Raw genomic sequence first — 22,291 nt, forward strand, 5'->3', positions numbered from 1 at the left:
TTAACATATGCCCTTGAGGGCACAAATTAACATTTCCTTTCCTTTTAAACTCTGCATATGAATTGTTGTAATTTGTTGGTGATGTATTTTTTTTTACATTGATTGAATATATGAAAATTAAACTATCTATTATAATTCACTATATATGTCAATAAAACATATTATAGCCATGAACTAACCAGGGTTAAGTCTAGTAGAAGGAGCAGTACTCTCACAGTAGCAAACTAAGATTCATAAGTATTCACACGCATGGTGTTAAAAAAACTAAAGAAAGAAACATATTATAGCCGTGCAAGTCTTCATCATGGTTGTTAAATCATGCATGGTGTATTTTAGAAATTGATAGATAGATGCTCAATAATTCACAAACAACGACAGAAACAAGGCAGCGGTCCTTTGATTTCTGCCATCAATTGTAGTTTGGCTAAACACATTTCCTATTTTTTAATTTTTTGAAAAAGAAGTATTATCCTCTATGTCATGGGGGAGCACAAATGTCACATACAAAACTGAAACCAAAAACAAATTTCAACACACTATTCATTGAAAGGGGGTCAGAGGTGTATAATAAACAATGCTTTGCAGTACAGATTCTATGTGTTGAACTAAAAAGCTAAATTCCTACATGAGAGAACAAATTCTTTAGACTCGCATTGCTTTGTAGCACGATCTATGGTAGATTTCTGATGTAAGATCCTGTCGGAATCAGACTGCCTTGTAGCACAACCTATGGCTGCCAAGATAAACAAAACAACATTAATATTCATGAGATGCATGTATGTCAATCACACATGCTTTGCAACGTGTAATGGTAAATCAAACACGCGCTTAAAAGGTTCTACTTTATCCTGTCATTGGATGATTGCATTGAAGACAGAAAGATGAATGGTTTGTCGTTCGGAAAAATAACAAAATAATAAGGAACCAATCCGCAAAAGTTCAAGATATATTTTACATAGAAACTTTTTAAGGTAATATTTCAAACCACAATCATAAACACATGGATATTGTCCTTGCAATGTTAATTTCTGTAGAATGCATCAGTAGAGAGGATTCATCTCAAGTTTTATTGTTGATGTCTCTTTAAGTAAAGCTGGTCATTTGATTTCACAAGATGAGATGAAATAGTGGAACTGGATCCATCAAGGTGGATGATTGCTCATTCATTGGACTAGCTCAAATTTTGGAAGAATGAATTCAAGTTCAAACGCGACAAGTTTTATTTGTAGATAATCATAAATTCAACAATCACATCACTTCGCAATATCAGTCCTATATCCCAATCATAACTACATTAGCTATACAAACAAGTTCATTATATTTAATGCATTAGAGATGAATCTAGCACAACTAACCAGAAATTATTCATATTTAGCGTGATTAATGTGTACCAGTAGCAACAGCCAATACGTTTATCAATTTCACTAAGTATATTTTGCAGTATCTAATTTATGTTAAACACACACATTTATCACAGCAGAAATTTATAACCAGCAGAACAAAGTTTACTTCCCATGAACTCTAACCTGATTATTTGATGCATGTTCATGTATTCTGTTGTTAGGCTTCATGTTCAAATCAATCAATTTATTTTCCATCTTAGAATTCCCATCAGCATTAGGTTCTGAAGTTGGAACCGGAGGCATCCTATGATTTTGTTGCTTCTCTCCCATTTTTTGTTTAGGAAGTGGACTTTGTCCTCTTTTAATATCACCTGGATCTAGAGGTTGTGAAGCCGGGTTGTCTGCATTACTAGGTTTATCGCCTGGAAACTATGAAACAAAGAGGTATTATACATACATTTGAAGGTATGAAGAAGAAAAATTCAAGAGAGTAAACAATCATTTTAGTCCCTAAATGTGTGAAACGATGTCACTATAATCCCTGAACGTATCAAAATTTCAAAAACAACCCCGAAAGTGACTAACAAAAGATACATCTGAGGACCAAACTGACTAATAAAAGACACATTCAGGTATACTTTTATAATAATTTTGATACATTGAGGGACTGTAGTGACTGCCTCACACATTCAAGGATTAAAATTACTATAATCAATTCAAGACTAATTCATTTTGGATAAAGGATAGACACACCTCAACTCTTTGCCTAAAGAGAAGATATCTTCCATGCGTTCTTTTACCACCAACATGAACTATCATATCACATTGCAAACAAAGGGAACTTCCATCTGTTTCGCAATAGAAGAAAGCTGCAACGAGATTGAGAAAAACAAATTCATAAGCAACGAAAAACATCAGAAGAACAACACTACAAGGATCAAAAGAAGAAACTTCTTACCAGGGGCATTCTCACATATGTCGCACCGCGGCACGTCACTCGGACTTGCAAGACCAACCCTAACATGTCTACTAGCTAACTTATTGCACATATGAACCTGCAATTTCCAAAAGTTGCAAACTTTGAACCATTAGTTGAAAGACATTGACCAGGAAAATCAATCAAATTCCAATACCAGATTATACTTAAAACTAACTTGGATTTCTTTAAACAAAATCGAGAAGGAGAAATTATTCAGTAATGACGATTTTAGCTTATAAGGTCAAACTCTTACGGCTGAGCGTACACCTTAGATTTTGAATTTACACAAAGTCCACAAAAAATATCAAATCAAATCGAATTATCATACTATATATAAAAGTTGCCCCAAGCTATAATTTTCGCCCTAATTTTTCAGAAGCCCTAATGATATTAATTACTGTTTTACCCTATTCCAAACTTTAATTATGAAAAATAAAAAGAAAAATTAAAAGAAAAATAAGGCTTTTCATCTCTTTGCGCTACAAACATGGGTGTTTCCGCTAAACCCTAACTGTTTGCGCTACAAATAAGGCTTTTTTTGTTTTCATCTGTGCACAATTCTTCCGAAACCACAAACAGATCAAACACGCAAATAGAAAACAGATAAACAGATAAAGATGAGAAAAAAATACGGAAATATCTCAAATTGTTGTTTTGGCGTATAAGTTGTTTCCTATCACACATAAAGCCGCAAATCAGACAAAAGACTTGCTTCCTATATTGTTTCCAACCCTAACAAAAATTCGTTCTCCTTTTCTTGACCTATGGCTGGAAGAAACATGGAAAATCTCCTATCCTATCACTGCCTAACTGCTATTATTTTTGCTGTTTTATGTAACTATTTTTTGCTGATGTTTATATTATTTTTGTTTCCTTGCAATTTATGCATAACCAATATTTCACTCTCCTTCATTGACAGGACCTCTATTAACAAACCCAATTTCAGATTATGACAAGGCAATCAACAAGCTACAACTCAAATACAGAACATACATCGTCGACTATGACGTCGAAACTGTGAGTATACTTTCCTCTTTGTTCAACTATCCTTTTCCTTGATTTGTATAATGTTCTTTGCTTATAATTAAACTTTTGTACTTTTGTGTTTTTGGTCTCTTATTTAATTTTTTTCTGTGCACTTCTTTATATAGATTGATTTGTGTGCGCTATCCCTGTTACATATATAAGAATGCCACTCTTTCCATGCTTCTTTATAATATCACTTTATCTATAAAAGTTAACCCGAAAGCTTATTTTAGCCCTAATTTTAACCTAAATCCTATTGCATAAATTTACTGTTTTAACCCTAAAGCTTAATTCTGATTTGTTTAACCCTATTAACCCTTTTTTTGTTGAAACAAATCGGACATAATCTCCTGTTTCCCTATTAACCCTATTTTTTTTGTTGAAACAGATTGGACCTAATCTCCTATTTCCCTATCAACCCTATTTTTCTGTTGAAACAAATCGGCCCTAATTTTCACACCTTTTACTAAACGGAGTCCATCCTATAACAGTTTCCTCCTATTTTGTTTTCAACACAAAAATCGTACAAATAAAATCGATAATCATAAAAAAAAATCTATTTTTCTGATTAGCTACATTCCTATAAGAAAACTCTATTTTGCTGATAAACTGATAAACATGAAAAAAAAAAAAACAAATCACTCCTATTAACAAATTGCTCCTATTTGTTTGGAAGACAAAAATCATTTGCTGGTAAACAGATAAACATAAAAAATAAAAAAAATAAAAAAATCACTTCTATTAACAGATTGTTCCTATTTTGTTTGCACTCTAAGAATCGTTTCCTACTAAACAGATAAACATTAAAAAAAAAAAAAACAAACCACTCCTATTATTTCCTTTAAACAGATCGCTCCTATCCTTTCCAACCTAATTATTTGCGTGAGTATGCAATGTTTCATCTTTTGACAAATCCTTTCTTTTTCCGTTAATAAATTTGAGAAAAGCAATGTTTCATTTGCGTGAGTATGCAAATCCTTTCTTTTTCCATTCTATTTCCTGATCATTTGTTCTTCTCCCACTATCTCTTCAATTCTCATCCTTCCCATTCTATGACACGCCATCATGATGAAGAAATATCTCATGTTTTCTTCTGACACTGACTTATATCTCTATTTTCTAATTATTACTTCTGTAATTTCTCTTTGGTATCGACTTTTCATATCGATTGGAGAAATATTTTGGTAGTACGAATGATAGATTTTGAGATAAACAATTTAGGCAATTTTCATGAGTAATGGATTCTAAATATTTTTTTAAGCTCATTTGAATCAATATGTTCTGTTTCTCACTGCCATACCTTTTTTAAATTGTGATGCACGAATCCTTTTTATTTTATTTTTTTCATATTTTTTCTAATTCAAACAATTTGTTGTTTCTCTTATTGTTTTTTGGAAATGTGATAGGTGAGTGAATTGATATATTGATAGGTTGCTCAATATCTCCAAAAAGTGATGCTCATATAGAGTATGGAATCCTTTGATTTTGGTAGAAGGTTGGCTGTTAAGAAAGAAATAGAGAAAACAGAAAATGCACGACAATCAAATGCAGTTTCTGATGATAGCTTTAGCTTTCTTATATAAGCAACTTGCTTGGGAATAAAGTGAGTTTTTTCTTACTTACTGGATTACAATCAAATGCAGTTTCTGATGGCTGATGGTTGATTGTAATCTCTTAGGTTGATGTGGTCTCTAGGTACCAAAGTTGTTTCCATTCTGCAAATATTACTTTCTTTTTAGTGTATTTTTTGTGCCTTTTTCTCTTTACCTCTCTATATAGCCCTCAATCTCTTCTGTTATGTGGTTTCATTTAGCATGAAAAGCCTCATGAGCTAATTTTCATTTGGTTTTCTTTGTTAGGGATTGCTAACATATTGACTCAGTATTTTAGGGAATTATTACATCCTCCAATAGAGGTATTTTTCTCAGGTATTTTTCTACAACATTGCTATTTTTAAAAATATATTAATTGGCTTAAATGCAGAATTTTCCAATTTTTTCCTTTCAATGTTGCTAAAGAATATATTTTATTTGATGGGTACTACAATATTAACCTAACACAATGATGTTGAGTTTGCTTATGCTATGCAGGATATTTAGCTCACATTGAAATTTGATTGTTGTTTCACTTATGGCTTGCTTTGTATCAAGGTACTTTTTTTTGTGTAGCGGGATTTACACAAGACATAGTCATGTAGATTAAATCATTTGCTTATTTTTTTTTCCTTCTACTCTTCTCTTTAGTTTATATATTCACTTTTATTTTCAGTTTTTCTAAGTTGATTTTGTTATACTCCTATAAACCATACTCATTTGATCCACTTTATTTTGCAGAATGGTTTGTAAGCATTAGGAGTTTTCTTACCTTTATCATTAGAGGACACTCAATTATATTGGTTTGCTCACCGACCAATTAATATCTTGGCTCTTATGTCTATTTTCTTATAGTTTAATAGTAGTTTAATGAAAAAGATGTCTTCTTATTTATGTCATCTTATCTATGTCTTCTTTTATATTCTTATTTATGTATTCTAATTTATGTTGTGATATGGTGGTTCGTTAATTATATGTTTGAGCAAAATGTATATCAATTTCTTGACCACATTCAATTTATTGTGTTATGGGAATGAAGTTGCAGGAAAAATCAAATTGCTTATGAAGCTCAAATTGGATTGTTCTCTTGAGAACCACTTGAACTAACTCAACTATACTGGTGTATAGAATGATATTGTTGTTGGTGATGGTTTCAAAATGAACAATGGGTAGTCAATCTTTTATTTTGCATGATTGAATTTTTGTTTTGCATTGCATGATGTTTTAAGCATAATTGAAGGATCAGATTGTTCAGCCATTAAGTCGGCAAAATTGTTGTATGTGTAGACTTTTCACATGAATATTCTAAATGCTTATTGAAATTTGTTGTTCCTTCAATCAAGTTTGGTTGCTTTTGAGATTGAAAGTGTTGAACATTAGTTCGGTTGCAAAATTGTTGAACATTTACAAGGACCATTGAAAGGATTTGCTATTTTAAATTGGGAGTTCTGACAATATTTTAGTTTCTTTTGTGCAGGTTTGATTTGTGGTCTGTGAGGATCGATTAAAGAAAAATACGAGAGGAATAAATTTATGTTCATATTTTTTATGACATTATAATTTATGTCCTGTGCGAATAATCAATTATGAAAGTGAACTACCATTAGCTTAGAGAATAAACTTTTGTTAATCCTTAAAGATGCTCATATGCAATATACAAGTCGATTGACATAAGTATAACTTGGCAACAACTAATTCATGATAACAGGCAACAACCACTCTAGATGTGGAAGACATAAGAATTGTTAGTCCTTGGTTAAAAAGTTTGAGATACATTGATGAATTTTAGCAAAATTTCCCCATTACTATCAAAAGAAAATTCTGCGGAAGGAATTGAGAAATAATATCCAAAGTTAAATGTATAATAAGAACATAAAGGAAAATATGATGATTCATTAAACACTAAAGAAATGCTTGGAGGATAAAATGCACTCCAAAGACCGAAAGAATGTGTTACATGTTCAATGAGGATAAGTAATAAAGTATATGATGCACCAAAAAAAAAATTAATAAATAAAGTATATCATTTGTAAATAACAAAAAACTATCAACATTGATATCCAAAGATCAGTTTCCGTTAATTGTTTCATTTGCAATGACTATCAACGAAAGCCAAGGTTAGCCACTAAAAAATGTTAGTGTCTATTTACCTTCTCCTGTTTTTTCACATGGACAATTGTATGTTGCAATATCAAGGGTTACTTCAAGAGATGGTTTGAAGATCTTGATAAATTATGAAGACGGTGAAGATACCAATGTTACATCGAATGTGGTTTATAAAAAAGTTTTTTGTAATGTGTAGTACTTCGTTGTATAATTTATTTTTTCCGACATATGTTCATTTTAAAGGTATTAGCAAAGTGTCAAACTTTTTGTGTTAAACGACTCATGCTATTTCAATATTATGTTATATTCGCAGAGTAGATGTTTCATTATAAAATGACTTGCCATCGCACTTTTATATTATTTTTTATTTCATTGCCAATTATTACTATTAATATGACCCGTGCGATAGCACGGGTCGATGGTCTAGTATTTATGAATTATGAAACTAAATTGCAAGTGGTCCAATCCAATCTTTAACCTAATCCAACATAAATGGACTCATTCAAATGAAGCAAGATTCAAAATTTCAATATTGCTACATTAATAATGAAACATTACACTTACAAAAAAGATCCAATTATAAAAAATTGATGGTCAATGATTAACATGAAATTAAATAAATAATATTTATAAGAAATGAAATCAAAGATTGATGATAAGCTACCTTCTCATCACAAGCACGACAGAGTGCAGCCTCATCAGCAGCACAGAAAACTATAGCGGCAGCACTCTCACAAGCATCACAAAGCGTTCGCATAATTGAACTCTCTAACTTTCATTGCTTCATTTTCAATACAAAAAATAGAAACATAGTTGAAAAGTCAGATATAGAACAAGAAAAGAAATAAAAAACCACCTGAATTATCTACTTTAAAATAATAATAATAAAAAATAGATAAGAAAAAAAAAAAGACAGATATTCACCAAATCCATGTGGGTTTGTAAGAAAGTTTTGTTTTTTATCAAAAAAAACTATGTTGGGTTGTGATGAAGTTTGATGAAGATGGAGGTTGTTGATGATGGAAAGTTATAGGATTTTGAAGGAGTTTGGGGGGACCTTTTGGTTTGGGTTGAAGGGTTTTTTTTTCTTTTGATTTTTGAGAAGTGAGAAAGCTTTGGAGAGACACAAACACAAATAATAATAATAAATGAATATGAAAGAAGAGAGAAGAGAGAGAGAGAGTATTGTTTGTTGAATGTTGTGTTGTGTTGTCAACTATGATGTTACTTGGTAGCCACAAGTTCAAAGCCAATTTGGGGTTGACACTAACTCTTCATTCATTCTCACCCACTACTTCACTTATCTCACATGGGACCCATTTTCATATATTTTTGTTTGTTTACTTATTGTTGTCCACCCTAAATATTTGCCTTTTAATGCATGCCCCTCCCTCCCTCTCTCTCTAACCACTCAAATAAATATGAGATCTTTTCACTAAATTTTACCAAATTGGGGATCGAATTGAGCAAATAGTCACTTTAGTCCCTGGCTCTGCACCTCGCTGTCATATAGGTCCCTGACTCAGGATTAAATACAAACAAGTCCCTGACTCTACACTTCCGTTATCACTTTAGTCCCTGCCGTTAAAAAAATCTGTTAAGTGATGATGTGGCACGCTGACAAGGAGTATGACGTGTCACAAGGACTAAAGTGAAAGTAAAAAAATGGTCACTTTGGTCCCTGAATCGAAAATCAATATCCTCAATTTACTGTTAGATCCCTGACTGTGTATACTTCCTGTCAGTTAGGTCCCTGAATCGAAAATCAATATCCTCAATTTACTGTTAGGTCCCTGACTGTGTATACTTACTGGCAGTCAGGTCCCTGATAGTAAACACGAAATTAGGGGTCAAAATCCAAATGCACGTCTGAATGAACTACAAATGCTTACATCTTTCATGCCAACTCCAAGGGGTCCGAGGCCAACTATGTGATGTTTGTTAGTTTATTTATGTACCGAAATTGCTAAATTATAAGCACAACTGTGGTGCGATATTTTGTTTAATATTTTGCTGAATCATTATGTAATGACTTGTTGAATTATATGCCCAAATATGGTGCAATCTTTTACTTACTCTATGGTTGACATTAATGACTTAATAGTTATGTTATGGAAACATTTGTTATTAAACTATGGAATCATTTTTATAAGTGTTATAATAATATTTTGATATTTAGCACAAATACCTTAGTGTTGAGTAAGTAGCATGTTAAACTAACAACTTGCCAGGGATCTTAGTGAAATTTCGTGTTTAATGTCAGGGACCTAACTGATAGTAAGTACACACAGTCAGGGACCTAACAGTAAATTGAGGATATTGATTTTCGATTCAGGGACCTAACTGACAGTAAGTACACACAGTCAGGGATCTAACAGTAAAATGAGGATATTGATTTTCGATTCAGGGACCAAAGTGATCATTTTTTACTTTCACTTTAGTCCCTGTGACACGTCAGACTCCTTGTCAGCGTGCCACATCATCACTTAACAGATTTTTTAAGCGGCAGGGACTAAAGTGATAACGGAAGTGTAGAGTCAAGGACTTATTTGTATTTAATCCTGAGTCAGAGACCTATGTGACAGCGAGGTGCAAAGTCAAGGACTAAAGTGACTATTTGCTCAATTTGGATCCTTCCTTTTTATTTTTCTCTTCATCTCTCTTTTAACTATCTTTTAATCTTACTGTCTCTTTTAATTGTAAAATCATCATTTTATAATGAAAGAACAGTAAGATTTAGAGAGAATTGGAGAAAAGAGCAAGAGAAAAATGGAATGAGAGGATCCAATTAGAATTGAATCGCCTTTTCTCATATTTTCTACATCATACTTCTAACTTTATTATATTTAATACCGCTCTCTATCTCTCTTGATAATTTTGTTATTTTTTAAAGAACAATGAGAATTAAGAGATATAAAGTTATCAAAGATGTAGAGAATAATGTAAGAGAAATTTTCAAATATACTACCTTTACCTTTCTTCTTAAATGTACATTTTATTTCTTTCAAAAATTAATTCACAAATATATTGGTTCCTATGTTATCAATACGCAGTTTTCACTGTCACTTAATGGTGACTAATCTTTGTCGGGGAGTCTATAGGGCACATAAAGTGAGTTCTCTTATCCTAATCAGATTTTTTCATGCGTAGGAGTCAATGATCAAACCCTTGATCATCTAATTAAAGAGCCCAAATTCTTTACCACATAGACCAATTTATTGTTGGTAACCAAAAAAAACATCTTAAGTTTCCCCTCATAAAAAATATTTAACTTTCCCCTCAAAAAACATAATTAGTTTTAATTTGTTTTTTGAGGAATTGGTTTTAATTTGTTAACAATATAATTTTTTTACATTACAATGTATTAAAATTAAACTCTTTTTCTTCATTATCGCTAATTAGCTAAAAACACTTATATATATAAAAAAATTATTAGTATAATAAGTGATTTAGATGTGGCTATTTTTTTCTCCACGAGTTCTATATTTTGTTACGAAAACCGTAGTTGGTAATTCAACTTGTCTTTTCTCACCAACTAATTATAATTCTACTAAATCAACTTTAAAATTATATTTGAATAAAGATTGGATGACTAATATTCTCCACTTTATTCATATAAAAAAGGATGAATAAATTTTTTTGGTTGTAAACGAAGTGACTAAAATTTGTACGGATCTTTATTCACATTGATTTTCAAAATCAATGTATCCATCTTAATGATTTTTAGTCACTTGATTTTTATTCACATTGATTTTCACGAAGTGACTAATATTCTCCACTTTATTCTCCACTTTATTCATTCACAATTGTGAGATCTTGTGTCCAAAATCAATGTATCCAGCTTAAAAATATTGATATTGTTGGTTGAATTAAAATTTAAAGACAAAGACTAATTTTTTTTTGTCAAGAAGTTTATTGGTTAGAAATTCATCTTTTAAAGATAAATAAGTAGATGTTTTGTATCCCGATCCATATAGAGTATATAATATACGATATCCCCACTAACCGATTTAATTTTCTATTGCTCACTCGATCAACTTTAAAATTTATTTCAAAAGAGAAATCATATTTTGACAACCACTTTTTGACAACTTTTGGACAACTTTCTCTCTCATACTCACATGATGTTGTTATCCTCTCTCTTCCTTTTTCTCTCTCCATTGTTTTTGACCAATAAGAAGTGAGAAAAACAAGGTTGTCAACAAAGTTGTCGTCAAATAGATGTCAAAATATCATTACTCATTTCAAAATAAGTGTTATCCATTCTTTATCTTTTTTTTTTTAATAAATTGTCCATTCTTTATCTAACAATGTAGATATATAAATGCGGAATATGTGGATGATGACAAAAATCCAAATGTGACTCACTCAATTGAAAATCCTAAAAATTCTAGGACACCATTGACACGTGTCCTTTATGATTATTATTTAATTATTTTATGAAAAAGAAGATTAATGATTCAACTTGCTTATCTCCCAACTTCCCTTTTGGGATTTTGTCAAAAATAATTTCCCTTTTTAGCGAAACAAAATATTGCAAATATTTTCTCGTGCAATAAATTATTTGCAGTTTAGAGGGCTTGGTGGATTTGGATTGATATCTATGGTAGTGAAGGGTGACGTGTGAAAGACTCAACATTTTTAATTAACTTTCCATAGTTGAGCAAAAAAACAAATTAAATACACTATAGATTACTGTTCACGGGTCCATAAATAGGAGGACATTAATAATAAATCCACAATTATTGTGGCTCCTAGAAAGAATTATATTCAGTTTGTCTTCAAAACCTCTAAAGTAGTTGTTCTACATCATTTATGTTTAGAGAAGGCTCACACATTTTGAAAGCTACTCCCTCCGGTCTCAAATATAAGAAAATATTTCTTTTTTAGATTTATCGAGTAGTTAATGTATGTGGTCTACATTGTAAAACAGATACATTAATTATTCAATGAACCTAAAAAATGAATTTTTTCTTATATTTGAGACCGGAGGGAGTACAAGTTTAACAAGAGATTTGGATTATGATTTTTCAAGAGAACACGTAGTTAGGCAGTCAGTTAAATTTTCTATGTCTTATTTTCTTTTACTCTCTAATTAACAGTATATGTAACACTTGTAAAAAATGAGAAGCAGTATATACCACACAACACTTATAAGGTATTATATTTTCTATTTAATATTTATGATAATAAAAATTAATCAACAGTTACTAATACGACAATGGATGAAAGAGTAATGAATTCACTAACCACTTGATCACATATTTGCTTTACCACAAGAAGCACTTATAGTTTACTATGCGATTATGATAACATATTTGTTGTGAATTCGGACAAAATCACACAAATGAAAACAAAGATGTATGGAGCAAAGGAATTAGTAATTAATGAGTAAAGTAGTCTCAAGCGACAACAACAAATAGACCTAAATCTAAGTGTAGATCAACACCACAAGCATAATCTAAGCAATAAAGATAAACAATGAAAGAAAAGGAACAAACACACCAAAAACTGTTTACCAAGTTCGGTCCAATATGACATATTCTTGGAGAGAGAACAACTCTTCAATCCATTAAGATGAAAGTAATACAAAGGGGTTACAAGAAATTACCATAAGAGCTCACAAAGAACAAAACCTAATTTCTACCTATTTCTCAAGTCACCCACACTCTCAATGAATCCTAAAAAAAAACACAAAAGGAAGCTTTTTGATCCTTCCAATGGTGAAATCTCACTACCCAAGGTGTTTACAATGTTTTCCAACCCAAGAAAACCTCACTACAAAGACACTCAACCATAAAGTTAACTCCTTTGTATTCCCAAGTTTCTCTCTCTAAGTCACTATACGAAAAAAAACTTGAAGAATGAAACCTTAAATAGTGTTCAGAAACCCGTGACATCGTGTCGCGTTTCCATCCATCGTGCCACGATGGGGGTAGGTAATAGTATAGTACTATACCTTACTATACTTGAGCCAATTTTCAATAATATTTTTGGTAAACAATTCTTGAGCCAATTCTTGGTAAACGATGGGGGTAGATTTTTCCATTGCTTCAACATCCAATTCTTGAGCCAATTTTCAATAATATTTTTGGTAACATTATGTTTTTAAGGGAATGAGTCATGATAATCAGATGTTCAGCCGAGAGACAACTAAAATATGATTAATGATTATCCTAGTTTGAATTTGAACTCGTTATGAGCAGGAAAGGTCAACAAAGATAACTTTCTCATCCTCTATGCAAAGAACCATCTTAAATACCTTTTCTATCTTCTTTAACCAACTATGTGCTTTCAAAGGATCTCGGCTCCATTCAAATGGTTTCGGCTTAATTTTGCAAAACTCCTGAAGCTACGACCTCCTTTCTCTGATAGGGGGTGGTACGTTGATGTTGACCTTGCGCTTGTTGCACCATCATCCACTGTTGTTGCAACATTCGCATCATTTGGTGTTGTTGCGGCATCATTTGAGTCCACTTATCCTCATCGGTGTTTGCACTCTGGTTCCCTGGAGGTCGATCATGTCTCATTTGTTCAGCCATATCTTTCATATAATTTTATAGTACAATAGTCAAAACTAAGGAAACTAATACATCTTGTATTATAGACCAGTACATACTACAAAACATTATACAGTGATTTATACAATTGCAAAAATTACCTAATTATACATTACAAATCCAAACATTTGTTTTCAAAATATAAGTTTCCAAGTTGTATTACATAAAGGAAGTTCCTCATTTTACATATAATTCAAAATGAAATGAAAATTTAATGCTACGTTTAATCTGCCAAAAAAAGTAAACAACACAAGACTGAACAACATAACAAAATATAGAACAAATAAAACAAACATTTATGGTATTGAATAATTTTTTGTCTTATACGATTTTTGGTGGACAAAATACTGTTTTGGTATTTTAGATAACTTGTACTTGAAATAAAAGATTGTGTTGTAATATAGTAAAAGACAATAATTTAAGTTTTTGTTCTATCTCTTACCTCCTAGTTTCTCTTACTCCCTCAAATAATTTTACAATCAAACATTATAAAACTGAAGTTGTCATATCCTATTATTCATTTTTTAATAAATCAAACACAACTTAAATATCAATTAAAAGTACATTTGCATCATATACATAATCATTACATCTTCACATAACTTTATCCTAATCTTTATTAACGTGCTTATCTGAAAAGAAACAAATCCACGTGTGAACATAAAATACAAATAGACCAATCTCACGATTTCTTATTATTTTAAACACCACATAATACAAATACAGTACAGCTTTTCCTTGGACCACTATTCCCTCACAATTAAACCAAGACTAATAATTTTACATTCTTAATTTTAATTAGCAAACTTTTCTTATCTTATATTACAAAAAAAAGGAGGTGAATTTAATGTTATCCACTTTTGACATTTTAAAACGTGAAGTTCATCATGTCCATGCTCAATCTTTCCATCATAGCATTCTCCATGAATCCACACTTGGAATTGGAAATTGATCTCTTAAGGTTATGGTTTCTTCTAGGCTTGAAAGAGGCAAAGCATGAAGAAACATGAATGATTGTCATAGTCTCACAGTTGCATAGCTCAGTCAGCCATTAGGTTCAAGGAAAATCACTTGATCCACCTTGAATTCTACTCAATAAAAGGGCTGAAGAAGAAAAATAAACACAATCATAACACAAGAATATAACGTGGAAACTCCAAAATCGGAGAAAAATCTACTACCGTTGTCTAAACTGACAACTAGAGAATTATTACTATGTGAAATTTTTTACAAACTTCTCTCACTCTCACCCCCATGGCCCTAGTACAACCACACTCTGACAAAACAAATATTTAAACTAAGTCGGATATAACCACACTCTCACAAAGCAAATATTTAAATTAAGTCAGATATAAGCTTAAAGTGTTACTGACTAGTGCATCTAAAAACAAAGAACCTAGGTTCAATATATAGCCTTGGTCTTCCCATTGCTTCACCAAACTAAGCGATGTGGGACTTTTCTAATAACTAATATTTTTTAACCTTCTTTTTTATTTAAGAAACTTGACAATCAAACCCAACACCTTCATCCTCTACCAAAGCTGTAACATACCTCATCCCCTTTTCTACTAATCTCTTCTTAACAAGTTCAACGTTCGTACAATGCACAAAACCATATTGTAGAAAACTTATGTTTAGTATAGCAATCATCAATTGTTATCCCTGGTACTGTGGCTATATTTGTTTGATAGACAAATGTTTTTATTTTTTTAAGAATGAGAGACAAATGTTTATTTTTAGTATATTATGTTAGTAGCGAGAGTTTGAACTATGGACCTCATTCTCAAATTATTCCACACGTCTCATTTAAGCCGTTTAACCTACGATTGGGCCCATCCTCGTGTAACAAAATTTAGGGTTAATTATGTTTCTAGTCCCTATAAAATAGTGACCTTGTAAGTTTAGTCCTTACTTAATTTTAATAGCATTTTTAGTCCCTATAAAAAAAAATTTACTTATAATTTTAGTCCCTGCTAAAACAAAGTTTGATTAATTATCCTTAAACTCTTAAATTTTTGAACGATTTTTTTGAGACAAGATTAGAACACTATGAAATGTTCGTTTACTAAAATTTAGAATTTTCAGACATGAAATGAATTAAATATGAATTTTTTAAAACGACAAAAGTTAAAGATAAAAAGTAATAAAATCTGGATGTAGAAATCAAATTTTGCGATAATTTTTTGCGGAGGAACTTTTAGTAATGTTCTAAACATGTCTGCAAAAAATTGTTCAAAAATTTAAGAGTTTAAGCATAAATTAAACAAATTTGAATTGAATAAGGACTAATACTCAGGGCAAAAAAACAAAATTAGGGACTAAAAATGCTATTAAAATTAAGTAAGGACTAAACTTACAAGGTCGCTATTTTACAGGGACTAGAAACATAATTAACCCCAAAATTTAATAGGGCGTATTCAATTGCGAGAATCTCTTGTAAGAGTAAAAATAGCAATCATGAATTATGAATCTTGTGACCATTTCATGAAGACAAATGCTAATAACGGAGTCTAGATTTGCCAGGGTCACTTACATTCACAAGACTAGTAGTTGGGTGTCGTCCAATTTTAACCAGACAATTTACTAAGCACAATAAATTGAGTTTAAAGAAATTAAAACAATATCTAATGCTTGAAATCTATCTAGGTCGTTTAAATCAAGATTGGACGAATGAATAAACGGTAAACCTTTCTACAATCGATTTTTGAGTCCCTTCGTACAAAAAATAATCTTCTTTCAATAAAAACTAAGTAGCTATAACATCTTATAATATAACAAACTAAATAAATATTTAAATGTTTTTAATCCTCCAAACATATATTTCGGCTTAATGTCTTATATATTTCTTTTATCGATCAATAATATTTCAAAATGAATCCTTTTACTCTCATTTTAAATCGATGTTTTAATATTTGGGTTAAATATTTCTTTGATCCTTATAAATATTCTAACTTTTCATTTTATTCTCTCTAGATTTTTCTTTGACTTTTAGTCTCCTAAAAGTTTTTTCGTTTACACTTTTAGTCTCTGCTTTTAAGTCATTCATGTTTACCCTTTACATTTTTGAATGAGTTGTTATTTTACTCATCTATCTAAGCGCTGTTCCTTTTTCCACCCTCCTCTCTTGTCACGTGCCCTACCAAATTTCCAAAATACATCCATTTGGATTATATAATCCTAACCAAGAAACTTCTCTCATTTTCAACCATTAGGTTTTTCACTAAATTTTCCCTCTCACCACCCAAAATCCGAACTTCCCACATTGTATGATTCTTGAAGGTTTTTTTTTCTTCCCCAAATCATGACATTTCAAGCCTTTTTAAACATCAAACACAAGAAAATGTCACATTCCATTGATTTATTGTTGTTTGATTCATATTTTTTTCCTTGGGGTCTGAACCCGTTCAAATTATATATATTACTAATGGGGTATTTTCAGAATATTGAAACGGCGTGCGAGAAGAGAGGAGGGTGGAAAAAATAACAGCCTTATCTTTGCCTACAACTCTTCAATCCAAGCCATATGGACGACACTTTAAAAAAAAAACATATTTTGCACACCATGATAATGTTGCAATTTATTCAAAACAAAAGGCAATAAGCAAACCACAAAATCCCAAATATTATTGGACTAAAATAGCAAATATTGAAAGCTAAAATAGTAGATGTTCATCTGAAAAACTTATAACATGAAATAAGGGATAAACAAAGAATCAACGGCACCTTTGGGGCCATAAGTTATTTGTAATTCACTGAGATAATGACATCTTTCTTCAACTTCCTGAAATATACATATTTAATCAAAGATCATTAGAATGGTTATTATTTAAATAGTAAGGGTAATATAAATTAACATTTCTATATACCTGAGCTCAATTTGCATGTTGTCATCCTTCTCTCCTTTTCTTTGAATTTCCTTGCTGGGGTTCTATGAGTTCAACCTAAAATGCCCAAAAAGGAAAAAAAAAAAAATGAGGCAAAAAACGAACATTTGGGTGTAGAATCATGACACTTATATATTCTCAAATCTTTGTTATCTATATTTCCTAGAAACTCATATGATTCACCTTTTGAAATCTTAGCAAAGAAAATGAAGCAATTGAATAATGTTTTACTTCCAAAGTTACTTGCAGTTAAGAAAGAAACGGGTTGAAGACATTGTTATCTTGTCTTGATTAATGGTAATATATGACACACTAAAACACTAACTATTACATGAATCCCAATCTTTTCAACTACATTTTTCTATTCCTTACTCGCCCATTAACTTCCTTCAATTTCAAACCTTCTATTAACATGACTAGTAAAAATGTACTTGCAAATAAATATATAAAGCCAAATATATTTTAGTAGATAAGAAAATATAGTATATGGATAATTTATATAATGTCTTAATAATGTCACTAGACTCATAATAATATCTTACGTTTTCATTTTCGTTTATGTATCCATGTGGCATTGGAACTTCAACATACATGTAGCTAGCAACTTCCTTGCAAGTCATGAACTTCAAAACTAAGTTCCGGGATATAAGGCAACTGCATAGCATGAATTGCATATAACAATACATATAATATAGTTTTAAAGTGTAAGGTGAAAAATAGAAAAAGATTTATACCTATTTTTCCCAAACATTTCTATTCCCTTCAAACATAATTCTTTTTCCAAAAGTTTCCAATTTGATACACTACACTTCCCTTCAACTTGTCCTTCCATTGAGTTAGACAAGAGCTTCAATTATGTTTCATCCATGACATATGTTTCTTCATGGGAAGCATCCAACTTTTGATCCCTAATATTACTAATTGTGGTACCTTTATAATAAAGGTAACAATGATCACCACATGGTTCTCTGTCACCTGACCAAATTGGTTGCTTTACTTTCTCAAAAGTAAACCATTAAATTAGTTAATTAATTAATTAACGGAAACATGTGTTAAGAAATGAATGTAGAACATTGTTGCTTACTAGATATTAAATTTGTTGATCAGGGTATTCGTGCAAAGTACAACAAAAGATCTACAAAGAAATTACAAAAATAAAGACACAAGATATTCATTATCACGATAGACAACATGGGCAATGAAAAAAATGCAAAAAATATGCTGGTAGTTTTGAAGTATTTACCAAACACTTATGACATAAAAGGTGGTCAAATTTTTTTTAAATTGGCACTCAAACTTCTGTTCAAATATATCTCAGTGTGAGATTCATTTTCTCTATTATCTTCAGAATATTGTCCATTTTCTTTGATGTTTTTGCATCGCTCCTACATATTTTGATTCACAGAATTTGTTCAGATGATAAAACATTGCTTGAACACATTTGATAAGCTTGGTTAGGGTTCAAATCCACCCACTTCTCAACGTTTACTGTTGTGTGAGTTTGTCACCAATAAGCTCTATAAGAAGTATGTATATTCATCTCTGAAAATTATTTTACTTTACCTGAATTTTTGAACAAGTAGCCTCGAAATCATTCCTAATACTTCTGGATACCTCCTCAATTGAACCATGTTCCTCATATTCCTTCCTAATATATTAAATAGTAAAAGAGAAGCTTAAAACATTTGGTGATGCAATAGGATCATATGTCGAATGACCAAGAAACCTCATTTTTCTGAATCTCGAGGTAAAGTAGAAAAAAAAAATCTTTATATGAAAAAGTTGGAGATTTTTTTTTTACTTTGTTTATGTGTGGTTTTGGTTTTGTTGTGCTAGAAACGTTTAGTTTATTGTTTGATCACTAACTGAATCAATTACACATAGAATCCTGCAATATACAAATGCAATGGTAATGATGAGATTAGGAGGGGTGACGAGTCGGTCACATACAAAAAACATGTATATTGATATGCACAAGAAATGTTCATTTTACTATTCAATCATTTGTTAATCATTAACTATACAATATTTTAGATTCAAACACAAAAATTGCATGAAGGCAATATAATTATGAAGGATGTATCTAGAAATATGTCAGTTCAAGCACAAAAATTGAAAGAAGTCGGTAATTGTATGGAGGGTGGACATAGCAATATGCCAATCACAAAACAAAAACAAGCTATTGCAAAAACAAAACATCAAAAGCCTTCCCCTACAAAGTGTCGTTCATCGTCTGTGTCAGTTCTTAGATCATTTGTAGAAATACAAATGGAAAACACACATATGCATCAGATAACTACGGAGGAGTGTATTTTTGGAAAACATTATGAAGAAGAAATTATCAAAGAGCAAATGAATGAGTTTTTCCAAAATACAGAAATAGGTGTGTCTGTTATTTGCATATATATCGGGTACTCCGAATAACTTTAAAATGAACGAACACACTATTTTATTTGTATGAATGAAACATTTAATCTTATACTATTAAATGTTTCATTCACACAAATAAAATAATTTGTTCGGTCATTTTAAAGTTATTTGGAGTACCCGATATATATGCAGACAACAAACACAACTATTTCTGTATTTTGGAAAAGTCATTCATTTGCTCTTTGATAATATCTTCTTCATAATGTTTACTAAAAATACCATCCTCCGTAGTTAATTATGAAACATCACTCTTCTCTCAATTGATGTTAATTATGGTAAATAATTAAATAATATTGACCACAACATGGTAAGATTGAAGGAAGACATAATAACGAAGGAAATGGTAAGATCTAAGGAAGCACACAACAAATGATGACTACTGATATGCATGGGTTGAAAATCGAGTGAGAATTTATATACACAAACTCAACACAACTAATAATCACATTAGAGTCGGTGATTAAATCAATTGGTTAAAAAGAGAAACCCTAAAATTAGTTACGAAAATATAAAAAGGGTAAAAAGTACCTGTGGTGAAATCCTTGAGCGGTATGAAGAAGAAGAAAGATTGTGAGAGTGAAAAAGGTTCTGGAACAATTGTGTGATAAGGAAGAGAAACGGTGAGATTGATGGTGGTTATGGAAATCACGATTAGTATATTGAGTTGAGGAAGCTAACACACATACTGTAAGACAGCAGTTAACGTTTCTTAATCTGATTTGACCTAAAAAAACGTTTATTAATCTGTCAAAAAAAAAATCAGCGTTTTAAAAAAAATAATAATAAATAAAAATGCTTACATATCATAGAGAATTAAACAAGGACCTGAAGTTGAATGGGAACAAGATATACCACTTGGCTGACAATCTATGTACTATTTCAAAGAATCGACCATTCTATTGAACTCACTTTGATTGATTCAAGTCGTTCTTGGATTTGTTTTTTCAATAGAATTATCTCTTTGTCCAAATTTTGACTAATGTTTGTTGCTCCCCCTCCATGTTTTTCCTATCCAAATATACAATAAAAAAATTGTTAACATATCACCAAAAATGAAAACAATAAAATGCATACATGTGTTTTGTTGACAATTATATTCATAATTCTAAAAAATTATGGCATACTCAATTAAAATATTAATGAAACAACCTACAAAAAATAATTTGAACAAAGATGAGAGTGGAAAGAGAAACAAACTTGAAGTTCAAAGATAGAGTTTGTGGTATTGGAGGCTATTGGTGAAACTATGAAAATAGAAACTAGCTTTGATAAAAAAAAAAAAAAGTTGATGAAACAAAAGAAGTTGTTTTGATTCCTTAAAAAATAAGAAGTTGTTTTGATAAAAAAAAGAAAAGAAAAAGAAGAGTAGATGAAACAAAAGAAGCTTAAACTCATTTTAAATAAGAGTGTGGAAGAGATTTTTTTTTTTTGACAAGTGTGTGGAAGAGAATTGTTCATTCTTTTATACATCTTTTTGGGGTCACCATCTTAAATGAAAATATATTTTTTCTTTAAAGGATATATTGACTAGTTAATAGAATTGTGAAAATTTAGAATATTTTCATTTTTAATAAAAAATATTAAATGAAAATAAATATATTTGATATAATAAAGTTTTGAATATTTTATCAATTCTGCTTCTTTTCTTTGACCAAATCAATTCTGCTTCTTAAATTATCTAAAAAAGTAATTTTAATATATTTTCTTGAAATTGAAAAATGATAAGAAGAAAGAAAATAAAAAGTTATTCTCTTTTTAAGACAATAATAATGTCTCGAATATGAATTCAACCACCTACCACCAAAAGATAAGAACAAAATTCAATACTCACATATCTTAATGTTATTTTAAAAAAAATCAATGGTACATTAATATATTTATTATTCTATTTCAACATTGTTACTAATTTACTATAAACAAAATTACCTAAAAGACTTATTTTTAATCAATAATAATTGAATCCATTTTTAAAATGCTTTGGTACTAAATTTTCTCATTCAAATATTTAAAAAATTATGAAAATACTATAACTTTGTTGACTAATTATTGATATTAACACAAGAAAATAATTCATGAGAATTTTGTTTTTTGACCAAACATGAGAATAGTTAATGACACTATGATGATATATATTGTCACAATGAATTTTTTAGGGGATTTTTTTTTGTTACAAATTTTAGGGGAAAATAATAGTAATAAAAAAATTAATATAAACAAAATATATTTACTATAAATTTACGGTATTATAACATTGTTATTATTTTACTATAATTTTTTTTTTACCTAAAAATTCTAATCTAAAACAATTGAATTCATTTTTTAAAATGATTTGGTACTAAATTTTCTCATTCAAATACTTTTAAAATTTAAG

At 30.5% G+C, this 22,291-nt stretch overlaps 1 protein-coding gene and 1 long non-coding RNA gene across 14 annotated transcripts; both read right to left on the reverse strand.

Moving 5' to 3' along the window:
* Window positions 1–510: 510 nt before the first annotated feature.
* Window positions 511–8,152, reverse strand: LOC146920081 (B-box zinc finger protein 18-like). Of its 2 annotated transcripts, XM_085713481.1 has the most exons (6): window positions 7,971–8,152; window positions 7,711–7,827; window positions 2,302–2,398; window positions 2,097–2,212; window positions 1,527–1,772; window positions 511–733 (listed from the first exon to the last, which is right to left on the reverse strand). In XM_085713481.1, the coding sequence occupies exons 2-6, from the start codon at window positions 7,801–7,803 to the stop codon at window positions 728–730; spliced, it is 558 nt and encodes a 185-aa protein (XP_085569607.1). In that variant the 5' UTR covers window positions 7,804–7,827; window positions 7,971–8,152; the 3' UTR covers window positions 511–727. The 2 variants fall into 2 exon arrangements, with proteins under 2 accessions (XP_085569607.1, XP_085569606.1); XM_085713480.1 differs by lacking the exon at window positions 511–733 and having other exon boundaries at window positions 1,343–1,772.
* Window positions 8,153–17,157: 9,005 nt separating this feature from the next.
* LOC146920082 (uncharacterized) lies at window positions 17,158–21,291 on the reverse strand. Of its 12 annotated transcripts, none has more exons than XR_015011674.1 (8): window positions 21,118–21,291; window positions 20,746–20,928; window positions 20,607–20,644; window positions 20,449–20,508; window positions 18,225–19,138; window positions 18,033–18,144; window positions 17,473–17,547; window positions 17,158–17,387 (listed from the first exon to the last, which is right to left on the reverse strand). It is a non-coding gene; the product is annotated as an uncharacterized LOC146920082 (long non-coding RNA). The 12 variants fall into 12 exon arrangements; XR_015011676.1 differs by having other exon boundaries at window positions 18,225–18,481; window positions 18,575–18,625; window positions 19,054–19,138; window positions 20,449–20,644; window positions 20,746–21,264; XR_015011675.1 differs by having other exon boundaries at window positions 18,225–18,486; window positions 18,575–18,625; window positions 19,054–19,138; window positions 20,449–20,644; window positions 20,746–21,264.
* Window positions 21,292–22,291: the final 1,000 nt, after the last annotated feature.

Source organism: Medicago sativa, chromosome 5, assembly GCF_051527215.1.
Source record: "Medicago sativa cultivar Bolivia chromosome 5, Bolivia_mono, whole genome shotgun sequence".
Classification (NCBI taxonomy): Eukaryota; Viridiplantae; Streptophyta; class Magnoliopsida; order Fabales; family Fabaceae; genus Medicago; species Medicago sativa.

Excerpts from the sequence above, each read along its gene's own strand:
- LOC146920081 (XM_085713480.1), bottom strand. The coding sequence starts at position 7,803 with ATGCGAACGCTTTGTGATGCTTGTGAGAGTGCTGCCGCTATAGTTTTC. Across the intron at positions 2,399-7,710 it reads GTCGTGCTTGTGATGAGAAG|GTTCATATGTGCAATAAGTT; the intron begins GTAGCTTATCAT and ends TGGAAATTGCAG. Across the intron at positions 1,773-2,096 it reads TCTTTAGGCAAAGAGTTGAG|TTTCCAGGCGATAAACCTAG; the intron begins GTGTGTCTATCC and ends TTTGTTTCATAG.